The 13,158-nt window shown below is 35.6% G+C and overlaps 1 protein-coding gene and 1 non-coding gene across 2 annotated transcripts in view; one reads left to right on the top strand and one right to left on the bottom strand.

The window, feature by feature from the left end:
- LOC110380894 (uncharacterized protein) overlaps positions 1-13,158 on the top strand; it is a 47,082-nt gene that overhangs the window by 31,514 nt on the left and 2,410 nt on the right. The window contains exons 2-3 of the mRNA XM_049844531.2: positions 10,901-11,104; positions 11,762-11,987. Of these exons, the coding sequence (XP_049700488.2) occupies positions 10,934-11,104; positions 11,762-11,987 (397 nt within the window). The 5' untranslated portion in view covers positions 10,901-10,933. The remainder of the gene's footprint in view (positions 1-10,900; positions 11,105-11,761; positions 11,988-13,158) is intronic.
- Positions 12,603-12,673, bottom strand: Trnag-ccc (transfer RNA glycine (anticodon CCC)). The gene has a single exon. It is a non-coding gene; the product is annotated as a tRNA-Gly (tRNA).

Raw genomic sequence — 13,158 nt, 5'->3', positions numbered from 1 at the left:
ATACGATATCTGCTGAGTTAAAGTAAACTGTAATATTTGAGCCGTAATGTAATCCTTCTTATGTGCATATTTTCTCTATTTGCCAGTCTATGTTATACGACGAGAAGTTGACTGCATCAATATTTATATTACCGGTTTAGCAATATTTGTTTCGTACCTACTAAGATTTTTTACATAACATCGCATCGACGCTTTCTTGTTTAAAATCTATATGATCTGAAAAGTATATAAAATAAATTGTGGGTAACGAATCGATAGAATTAATGCAACTTTTTCTTATTGTGATATCTTATATTTATTTGATGTGTTCATCTTCTCTATAACGTGAAACGAATTCTATTCAATTTCCACTTGGGTGCTGATGGCTGTTTTAGCTACCGTCCATTAAGAGCGCGAACCACCAAAAACATTTCCTACCACACCGGTATGTAGGTAAGTACACGAATGAATTGTAGAATTTGTTCGAGAGATGCTCTTCTTCCTCCGACCCTTTTTCCCAACCATGTCGGGGTCGGCTTCCAGTTTAACCGGATTCAGCTGAGTACCAGTGCTTTACAAGATCATATATTTTCGCAAGTACTCACTTCCCTCAACACGAAAGATTTTGATGTTTGCTTCCTCGAATTTGATATCATTCAGTTCTATTTTAATATCGGAAACCACAATCTACTTGTAATCGTTTATTCCTAATGTTTATATTATCTACTCTAACTGAATTTCATTGATCTTTAAATACATTTTAGCCATATTTTTCAAGCGCTGCCGGTGGCAGTTCAAAGTGAACGTTTTTATGACCGTTCGCGTCAAATGTTTGATGTTTTTAAAACGGTAGTTAACTATCTATACATGGTAGGAGCAATAAAGGCAAGATATAAAATGAAATTAGATAGAGAAAGATAGTTTAAATTGATTAAAATTACCGTTTTGAACCTAGTAATAAACTTCTGACATGGTAAAACATACCTACGAATGGACATATAGATAGAAAAATATTTTTTGTTTGCTCTTGTCATAATATGTTGTTCTTATTTTTCACTGAATTCTAAAGAGGTCGCACTCTTTTGAATTCGTGAAAAATTTGGTTTTGATAAAAATGCTTCTGGTTGATACTGAGACAGTGAATTTAAGTTAAAGTTGTGTAAATTGATACTTGAAAACGTATTGCTATAATAATACTGTGCACAAAAAATATTAGGTATATTTGTCCAAAGTTTTATGAACACTGGTCCATAAAATAACGGTGTCCGCCTAAATGGAAAATGGGGGTCATCAGATGTGATTAAATATTTGTAAGGTAATTAGGGTTATGAACACAACTAGCCTTTTATTATTTCAAAATATCTTGATTTAATAAAATTCCCAAACTGAAAATTATGTCATGCAAATAATTAGGTACGAAAACAAATAAGTGCTCTGAGTTAATTTTAATTATAATCATAAATTAATCGAAGCAGATGTGTGTATATTTATTGAGTCAGGATTTACTACTCAGTAGAGACCAAGAAATAAAAAAAAACTCAAAAGGTATTCTCCCTTAAACCTTGTTGCTATTTATTCAATAGACAATTTCCGTTCATTGTACTTTATTAAACGTATTATTATGTACTTAGAAGTACATGGTCCATTTCCTCCGATTCTTCCTAACCCCGCCCACAGTTCGAGGACGCTTACCTCTGGGGGTCGTTGAACTTCACTCTCTATGAGAAAGGACCGACACGGTCATTTGGTTACAGCCTGTACATTCTCATCTTACTAGTATGAATTTTCAGTGTCAACCATGATATTATTATATACTAAAGTATCGCTTCGAAAAATTGTATTGTATTTTTTTCTGCTTTACAATACCGCTCACATTTTCAATACAATTCTCATCCTTGCTATCCTACAAACAAATCATTCTCAGGATGTTCTAGTTGACTACAAAGCCAGGAATGTGCCATAAAAAATATTTATAAGTCTTTAATGACAGCCACATTAATTAATAATCATTATGAAAGATCCAATTTTAATTAGGTACAATCATTATTCTAAAATCACGTAGTAGGTATTTACCTACATACTGCTCTCTTGTATTTACTAACAAATATTATGTTATACCTAATGACGTGCATTGTGCATTTTCGTACAGCTTTCTAACGAATGGTGTGTCATCAATTCCATTTGAAGACTTCGGTGAAAGCCGTCTGTTGCGTCACAACGTAAATAATATATCCAATGACTTGATCAAGTTTGTTTAACTTAACTGTTTCTTGTGTGAGATTTGACTTGTTTTTATAACAGTTATGTAATGCGATCTCCATGTTTTGGTTCCCTATATTCAGGATCGTGGAAGTTGCTGAATTTCTAAATATTATTTGATTAACGTATAACAACGTATCAGTTCTTGGGTACTATATTTAAGTCTCATGTCATCAGCGGCAAGTCATCTACTTGTAGCTAAGAAACTATGTGTACCTAGTTGTTATGAAGAGGAAACAGACGGTACGATATGGTACCCAATGCTTAGCAGCAACACTTGCAACCACTAGACCACGGATGCCGAAAGTTTCTTTATTTATAAACTACCACTAATGGCCTGACGGAAACGATTCCGAAAAAAAACAACATCGGCTCGACGGGATGTTACACAGCTCATACATTTTAATAGCTAAATTTCCTTTTGTACGTCTGTATAAATCTCCATTTTCCCTATCAATCAAGAATTCTATACACCGACGTTTTTAACGCAAGAAAACGCGACATTGTCCGTAGGAAAAGTCGCGGGTCCTTCGCTTTCGACTTTCACTGATGCGACTGGACACACCCACTGACCCGTACGGACAAACAATAGTAGTACTATGTATGTAATATGTACCTCTATAATTGCAAAGTTACAGCTTCACAAATCAATAGATCAGAAGGTTGAGCTTAGTGTGTTGAGTGCGTGGGTAACCATCTAAGTCATGATGTGTTCCTCTGTATTTTGACTCCTCAAGCGTGTTGCGGCTATTACTTTGTGAGGCCCAAAAGTCTGACAACAGCCACCAAGGAGTATGAAGTTTCCCCGTGATCTTGGTTGAGAAAGTCAGATAAGCAGTCGCTCCATGTAAAACATTGGTATTCAGCTGTATCCGATTAGAGTAAAACTGGCCCAAAAATGTGAAAAATGCTAAGCATGACGAAGACTCATATTAAATCACCTACATTGTTTACCTGAGGAATGTTATAAAAAGAAATTTCATCTTGGCCTGCGTAGCTATTGACAAACTCGTTCTGTTTCGCTGGATAGGCCCGCTTTTACTGCGTAAAGCAGCCACAATGAGTTACTTATAATGATTTCATGCTGATTAACAACTTGCGTAATACCAGATAACTTGCTTTGCACTAGGATTACAAACTGGCCCCAACTAAATCATCAAGTTTTATATGAAGCAGTGATTGATTTAGCACTAGTAATTAAACTTAATTAAAATACCTGACCAGTTTTTACAGGTTCTATTAATGTTTTTGCTGACTGATAAATGGTTGTTAATCACTTGTGGTGTCCATGTGTCCAGTAACTGGAGTTATTACGTAAATAAATGACAAAATAAATCAACATTATAACATAACAATAGAAAAGTAAATAGTTGTAAGGCATGCTTTTTTTCTTCTTTATAAGTAACAGTTTTTGTATAAAAAGATATCCACACATCTCGTAACTGTATATGTAATTAAAAAGTAATATTAATATACAATAGACACCGGACAATGACGATGATATCTCAGCGCATGATTATGAAAACAATGGAATTTTTAGATTGTTTGTAATTGTTATAAATTATGCGATATGCATCTAATATTCTGTATCTGCTATGCAATTTATTGCTGCAACTTAGGATGGTACATTTCGACCAAGGCCTATGTGAGCTAATCTTTCCTAGATATAGACGGTCTGTAAACTTCAGTAGAATTTGAACATATTAAGGTACATGTAAATTGACCCCATTGTGCTATAAAGAATGAAATGATGAAAAGGCTGATGATACCAGATCATCATCAGCCTTTTCATCGTCTCACTGCTGGGCACAGGCCTCCTCTGACACGGAGAAGGATGAGCGGTACAATACCAGATATCTCTTATAAAATTTGCATCACCACAGACCACTTATAAACGCTGTATCAAGCTCTTACTTAAGCCGCCTAAACTGTTTAACATAAGTAATTAAAATTATAATTAAGTAACACCTATTTAAAAACATATTTTCATACTTTCGCGCTAATTTCACTTTTACTTAATCATTTTTGAGTAATTTGTGGCCGTAATCATTATTTAAAAGTTTACACACAGTCACGGTCAGTAAGCGTATATATTTTTTCACACATTGGGTAATTGAATAATTGCACACACTGTTAATCTTGGAGGCACTAAAATGCCGCTTAATAACGCGTGAAAGAAAATGGCAGAATCTTATTTTAAATATTGAATTTATTTTATATTTTCTCTCCCTCATTTTCGTTTGAACCGGGGACACTACGTGAGTCTAATAGATAGCAATTTCCGTGACAATCGCACATAAGTTACAAGAATTATTACCAACAGTGTATCATTACCTGTCAATTACGGGTTCTTATTATATGTTGAAGTAAATCCATTATATCAATTTACTGACTTGTGGTGGCATAGATTAACAATATGGTAGTGATTCTAAGAATCAATTGTGTTGAATTACGAAAGCAGTAATGCCTCAATTTCTTCAGGAGATTGCGTCTATCACACACACAGGACTTTAAACAGCAATATAAGGTTCCTAATTAGCGTGGTCTCACTATCGGACTCCGTACAAATACGATTATGAATACAAAAGTATTCAATACAAAATACATCTTAGTACGAAAACTGAACTCATCATCATCATTATATAAGAGCCCAGCTCTTGTCGGTGCAGCTCCTTCCATTTACGTCTATCTAGAAAACTGAACTAATGCCAGTAAATAAATATTTAATGACTCATCGATGACAAAAGACAGGACCGACACATATGTACATATAACAATCTCACTCAAACAAAAAGTGACAAATTAAACAAACAGCAACATTTTAGTGCCCCTCGTTACTCAACGCGTTTATTTGGATGCGCTCGGACTCTTTCAAAGTTTTTGTATGTTTTGTGGCCGAAAGTGAAACTAAACAATCGCACAGTCGTCAGTTACGCATTCGGTTTAAAAAACGCACTATGTTTGACGTATTAGGTAAGTTATGACCTGTTAAGTTGTCACTTAGTACGTTGTCTGTGTTTGTTTATTTGTTACGAAACGTTTTGCCTGTTAATGTGATGTTACATCGTCAGAATTCCTGAAATTACAACTTCCTTGATAATTTCATTCTTATTTTGCTTGGAAACTTTACTTACTATGTTGAGATACTCCACAAATACCAAAAATTATAGACATTATGCTTAATAAACGAACAGTCTACCCATGTACAGCCAAATGGAAATCGTAACGTTTGTTCATATTAAATAAATTCGTAACCTAACGACCGCTTACAGAAAATTATCGCAAGATCATAACACACTTAACATATAAGTAAGCTAAAATGTTATATTTATAGAGAACTACACCTACTCCGGATAAACAAGTTTTATCTACAAGCCTTGGTGACGTTATGCAAACATACATAAGTAAATGTGTTAAAAAACTTAAAATACATTTTCGCGTATCTACAGTTATGCAAATAATGTGTATGACACCGAACATGCGTGCTTAATTTCTTCCAGTATGCACTACCGTAAGTAATAATTTCTGTACATTACTGCTAACACTGTAACCAGGACATCGACATAGAGAATAAAGTATTTTTTTTGAAAACACTATGTAGAGGATCCTCAAAAATATTTTATGTGCTGATAGGAAACTATTAATTATGATCAATATCATCAAACCATTTAATATGTGAATAACAATAATTATGAGCTCATGGTAAAGTGTTAGAGGAATTTGCTATAACCCTCATAGCATGTCAATCATAAATAGGTTTTAACCCTATCTGACTACTCTACTATGAATACCTCAAAAGTACAGACGCCATCAGGTCAACCTACCCGAATCTGTCAAATTTTACCAATCAAACATAAGGTTGAAAATCAATCTGTCTGTTCAAACACGTCATACTACACTACACCCCCATTAGTCCAAAAAGAAACTTCTGGAGGCAGCACAACAATCGATTTGGTTGTGAAATCAAAATACTTCGGTAATGCATAAGTATCATGTAGTAATGTGTGGGCGATATAACACGCCGACTGAATATTAATAACTGTCAAGGGTGCTTATATGGATGACGTTGTGTGGTTTAAGTTAGGAGACGAGAATGAAAATTTATTTTATGTGATTATAGAAAACTTTAGAAACTTGAAATATACATCAATTGAAGCTATATAAGATTAATCTTAAAGAACGAAGAAAAGTTGCTTGTTCAACGTAGAAAAGGCACAAATTGCCAGCACATACATGCCTTAACTAACCAGTCAGTGGACTTCGTCCAAATATCTGAGATTTTTTTCCAACGCTCGTAATCTATATGACAATAATAATCACAAAAGGGACCCTATTACTAAGTCTATGCTGTCCATCTTTTCGTTCAAGCTCAACTCAGTAGATGTGGCTAGCTAAAACCCAACCACCATAACGAATTCTTTCTAAACCATCACCAACTCCAGATTTACTTCTCTAAAGCTGCTCCAATCGCGACTTCCCACAACTGGCACCATCATCACTGGGTATTAGGCAACGGTAACGTGTCTATAACGAAACGGTCCGCAACGCTTGGCCAGAGCGCATATCGTACGGACGTGTAATAACTAATTGACTGCACTTAGCTTAGCTAGGAGTATCATTTGCATCTACGAGTATCTATGCCAACGATTAAGTTATCTGATGGTTATTGTAATGAATGAATTCTTAGCATGACTTTGGTACCAGTCTGGCGAATTTGTTGGAATTATTGTTTAATAGGTATCTACAGCAACGGTGTTTAATTTGAAACTTTCGGTTGGTGAATTGTTAGAGTCAGTTTTCCAAATTGTCACTACGTATATTTCTCTTTTATGGTCTAAATCATAACTTCAATCATCATTAGGTGGGGACATGCATCTGAGATAATCTAACAGCCAATTGTTAAAGCCATCTCTCAAACAATACAATTGATAAACATTGAATAACAACACTTCATTCAAAATAATAAACACAAAGAATCAATTGTCTTCGCAAATCTATTGCTTGTTAGGAAGCTGCAATCATAAATATTATGAACGACTATCGTAACAGTCACTATTAATAGAGGTAAGGCTATCTACGGGGTTTATAACTGACAGAAATATTATCCAAAAGCATATGAGTCAATTATGAGTACCATAAGAAAAGTTGATGAGGATGATAATAATGAATTAACTTCGACTCTAAAATTACACCAAACCGTTTCAATTCGCAATGGATCATAACCCAAAGCTCTCGTAAGTCATTACTCGAATTCCAATAACAGTCTAAATACAGCCGGCTCAGTTCTGAGAACACATAAATGCTGGTACTCGTATTTTATTGCAAAACGAACAACTGGAGTACTGGATGAATATCGCGACAGACTCGCAGGATATGCTAATTTTAGCTCAGCATCCATTTCGGGATCTCGCTTCAAGCGGTTTTTAGTCGGGTGCGATTTAAAAGCAAGTTGTTATAGGGTTGTAAAGTGTAATTCATCGAGATCGTGGCCATTTTGTATTTTTAGTATCATTCTAGTATCTTTGCGCGCACTTCATGTTGGTCTTATATTCGATTTTGCTTGACGTGATGATAAGCTTTTTTTGTCAGACATTGCAATTTATTTCTTCGTAATCAATCATGTCTAGTTGATAACACTATTTATTATCAGCACGCAACGTCGTAATGCATTTCTAAATTTTTTACGGCTGACCATTTTTTATAACAGTCATATAATTTTAGACATCGTCGTTCACGTCATTTCACCAATTTCTCTGCTTTCAATATGGCTTAAAACGTATCCCTTAAGTATTGTACCTTTAACCACATCTAATTTATCTTTCCTTTATTCCCCATCCTCATCTTCAATGATACACAATCTATAACCGTCCTGGTAGCTACATCTGAAAGCATCTCTCGAACTTATCTTATTTCCAATAGCTGAACGAATGCGAATCAGTGCCGTGTAATTCACGCAACTGATTCATATCAAAGGAAAATACATATAAACACCAGAAGTTTATTACGTACTAGAACTAAAACAACTGTTTAGTGCACTGGAATTAACTTTTATAGACGTTTACTTTTAGTCCAGGGTACCCACATGAGGTATATTTGTTTCAGCTTCTTTTACCGATTTAACGAAAATAAGATTTGATGATGATGATGACTTTATTTCGGAACATTTGTCACTGAAAATTGTCACTTAATAAGCATAAAAGGCGGTACAATAAATCTAGTCAAATAAGAAAAATATCTTGGAGTAAAATAACTTTACAGTCATCCTAAGACAAAAATTCTAGTAATTTTACAAATTTCAAAATTACTCGTTTAACAAACCGTGATGATGTCTCAATGTCAGCCTCAAGTCTAAAAAGTGCTAAAGAACATTATTATCAATCACTTCCAACGTTTAGCCTTGATCTTGAGCTTATGATACAAAACAAAAAGAATACATCTTCACACAATGCATCTCCCACGTTTTTGTTCGTCTGAAGTTGTATCATGTCGCGTAATGATAAACATCATCTCCATTCCACTATTAGTGTCTTGCCATCGGATTTACAACGTTTTGTTAGTTACTTCATAGCTTATGTACCTAATCACTGTACGTTTTGCATATTTTAAATAACATAATCCAAAATTTTCGATCTCAGTATTTGATGGTCTAGAACACTTCAATAAAGTCAACGTTGACTGCGAAAAACTACGTCATGAAACATAGCATCTATCAAAACAGTTTAATAAAGTCACACAAATTACTGCCACTTAATGCAAATGTGACAAACACCCCAATATCTTAAGTTCCAATGTTTTTATCCGCCTCTCTCATGCGGAACCGAAGCGACAGTTCATCGAATAGAAAAGGACTTTCATCTAATAATAGGCCCCTATTACGAGAGAAACCGCGCCAACCTGATCAATGGTAATGGCCGGCACATTTATATCGATTATTTCATTCGATTGAGCATTATATCGAGAAAAAATAGTGGTTTCGATCTCTCCGATCATTATTTACGCGGGGGTTATTGATAGGAGTATAAACAAGTTTATGGGGTATTTAAAAGTTATTGCTTCAATTATAGCAAATAAAATATGGTAAAAGCTAATGCTTATGGACTAGATATTCACAGATTCGAAAGTGCAGTGTTTACTCGAACCTCAATGGCAAAAACACTTAAAAACTCAGTATTTAAAGCTTTTGTTTCCTGAGACAGACAGGCATAAAGCGTGCTAAAGTGTGAGTAACTCTTAAGTAAATGTTCTGACTTGACACAATGCCAAGTGAGAACATCGTTCCGCTATTATGGTTGAAGAAAAACAAAGAAGTAAACTTCTCGCTTGTGATAGACTCAATTGAAACTCCTTCTGGAGTTAAAAGTTAGACTTGAGAGCTGAGGATTAGAATACTTTTTAAACACGTTATTGATCAGTTACCTAATTTCAATGCAGAAGAAAACAAGTAAATAATTTGGTAGTTACTATATCTATTGCCAACATCATATAGCCAGAATCTATTAATCAAAGAAGAGGAACTAGTTTACTGCTATCTGAAAAACAAAAATGATAAATAGACACCGACTAACGACGAAGGTAATACAATAGCTATGCACAATATCTACAGATACTCTATCGATGAAATCGAAAGGAATGCAGGAATGACAATATATGGGAAATACATTGTCTTACCAACAGACAATAACAAATAAAGTGATTAGTGTTTACGAAGAACACATCCGACACATTTCTCGCTATCTGTAAACAAATTAATACTCACTCAATTGACGTTTCCAGTGTATTTACGTTTTCATCGCATATTTGTAGTAAGTGCATAGCTGCGTAGTGATAATATTATTTCTTTAAAAGAATGTCTATTTTTGATGTGAATCATTTTTGCTAAGAAATACCTACTTTTATAAGTATGTAGTGCTTATTTACTAACAATTCCGAAAGGTAGACGGATAACGAAAATTCTGCTATCTTGAATGGTAACGTAATAAAATTACTTAATCTGTACCGTAATCTTGACATTGACATTGTAAACAGCTAAAAAGGTTTTGTTCACATTATTTTTAGCAATGCATTCTCCCACGCACTCTCAACCAGGTCAAATATTTCAGATTCTACTGAGTACAAACGAACACGCAAAGTACCGATCAAGATGGAATGTAATACTGCGCTTTAATCAATTGTTCATAACCCAGATTCCTTAATTCAATAACTAACTATACGATCAATCAGTAACGCGTTTTACGTAATGATCCGTGACCAGTGTTGGTTGAGGCATTTCAGTTACTTTGATTCATATTTTGTTTCTTTACAGTAGCGTCTACAATAACGTAATTTTTGGTAGCCTACGCTCAACTTATACCTAAAATAACTTGGAGCCAAAGTTTATAATTAATGGTGCTGTTGCGACGCCTACCATTATGGTGTAATCAAATATAATTAAAGACGATGACGCAACGGTTTAGACTGAAGATGATTTGAGCGTTCTGAAATTCTTTAGATCACACAAGCAGATAATTTTAGCCAACTATGCAATACGACGAATAAAAATTACAGAAAACAGCACAAGATTGAGATCAGGCTCATGTCTAAATAGACGAAAGTAATGCCAATAATCTAGCTTTGTGTAAAAATAAAATCTACATTACCTTCAACCAATGCTCCCTTGTTACAGATCAAGGAATAATGTTCGCGCACTGAGCCAGCAATGGACGCGCTCACGTGGTTGTCACTCGGTCTCCAGTTCGCGGCACTATGCTCCATCGTGGGGGCGTTGCTGCTGTACCTGTTGAGGAAGGTCAGGGTAGCTGAGGTGCTGCCTGCAGACAGCGCTAAGACAGTGCTCGTCACATCCGTTGATACGGCACTTGGATTACAAGTAAGTGTGATGGAAGATTCGGATATGTCCATTCTGGGCTTTAGAGTCATGGTCTCATGGTTGAAGATGGTGGGATAACTTTTCGAATTATAGGAAGCCAGTTCGTTAAAAAGTGTTGCGAAGGCAATTGCAATTTCGTAAGATCATTGCTGCTGAAAATTTATGCAGTCTCAAAGGGACCAGAAAATCAAAACAGAACCGCATTTGATCACGAATACACAGCATAAGTACTGTTAGTTAGACTAACCACGCTCGTCTTGTTTTTGTGACCGCAGTAAAAGTTATAGCTTCCAGTTAAAACTAACCGTGTGCCAGGACACGGTAGACTGATTCAGTTCGATTTCCAAGATATAGCGAGACAAAACACATTAGTTCCTGACAGCTGCTTTGGGAAAAAGTAACTTAGAGTGGGTTGCATCATGCTAGTAAACGATAGCCAAACGGCTGTTTCAAGGCTTGTTATGGGTTATTTATCGTTATTAGTTACATGAGGAGCAACTTTACTGACCGTTAATTGTTAAAGACCGGATAGTATTACCTAGAAGGCTATGTTACCTACGTACGTAGTCCTGCATGCAGTTTCTACCTATTCTCCTACTATACATAGTTTAATTCGCATATCTTCACATATATTTTATTTACGTTTCCCTTCCATAGATCGCAACATACCTGAGTAGTCGAGGATGGCGGGTCATCGCTGGCTGCAGGACGGGAGGCCTGGGCGCCCGGCTGGCCGACTCCTGGCTTCAGGCCCACATCGCCACCACTCCCGAAGACCAGCCGAAGCCGAGGCTCGTGACCCTCGAGTTGGACGTGGCTAGAGAAGATTTGCTGGAGGAAGCGGCTAGAGCTACTGCACAGCATTTGCCGGCTGGAGAACACGGTATGTAGACGAGGAATATAAAACCACAGAAATGTCTTTTCACTCCAGTACATGAAAAAGTGCGTTCTCTTGGTTCAAAGATAAAGAAAGCTAAATTTCTCTTCGCTTGACGACTAGATTTCTTCAAATTCCGTAAATTGATAACCAATGTACGAAGCACGAATAAAGTTTGTTAAAACACTTATTATCTTAATTTATTGCACGGAACGTCGAGGTGACAAGGTGACTAGTAAGATTCAATAATTATTTTATTCATGTACCCACCCGTACGATTTTGTATTCAAGTAGTGAAACTTATGCTTCTGACGACATTGGGTATAATAAAGTTAAACTGCGTAGATTTATTTAACGATGTTGGCTAACTTAAGCCTTATCTTTATTTCTTGCAAAATAACTTGCCGTATTGTGCTAAGATCGTTAAGATAGACGATATTATGCAAATGAGTGTTTCCTTTAGACAAGCGAAAATGTATAGGTACATTCGTCTCTGTTATCACATAGTTAACTAAATGTTCATACGAGAATGTAAAAAATGTAAAACGGGCACAAAATAAAAAAATATTCCTAATCTTGCTAACGTGGTTTCTAATCTATCTACAAAGTGGTAAAAGTAAGTGCACTGCCCGGGAATCGAACCCGGGTCGCAAGAATGGGAATCTTGCATGATACCACTACACCAGCAGTGCTTGATTTAGAAGGTTCAAATAGTTGTTCGGTATCTGTAAATAGTTTTTAACATACCAAATTATTCAATTGAGTTTGGAATATTTTTTGAAAATTTTGTTATGTAAATGGATTTAAAGGAAAACTTTGTTGAAGTATCATATAGTGTAGATGGTACATAAACGCCATCTAGTAAAGTTTCCAATAACTAGCTACTCGCATTTCCCGCTGCGGAGTAATGTGATACGCGACACGATACGTCAAGTGACTGATGATGTAATCACACGTCAAACTAGGTGGCGCTATTTTCACGTACAAAATGATCTGGTTTTCTCATTGATTTTCTATTTTAGATTTCTTTCAATAAGTACACGCTCTTATTAGATAGGAGGTACATACAGGGTGCTGAACTTGTTTATCTAAAATAATTTGCCCCTATGGTTGTATCATCATCATCATCATCATGATGATGATGATGGTTGTATACACCTGCATAAGCCATTGAGTA

This window comes from Helicoverpa armigera, chromosome 16 (genome assembly GCF_030705265.1).
Source record: "Helicoverpa armigera isolate CAAS_96S chromosome 16, ASM3070526v1, whole genome shotgun sequence".
Taxonomy (NCBI): domain Eukaryota; kingdom Metazoa; phylum Arthropoda; class Insecta; order Lepidoptera; family Noctuidae; genus Helicoverpa; species Helicoverpa armigera.
Note: the sequence above shows the minus strand (reverse complement) of the source record. Positions and strands in the feature narration are given on the sequence as shown.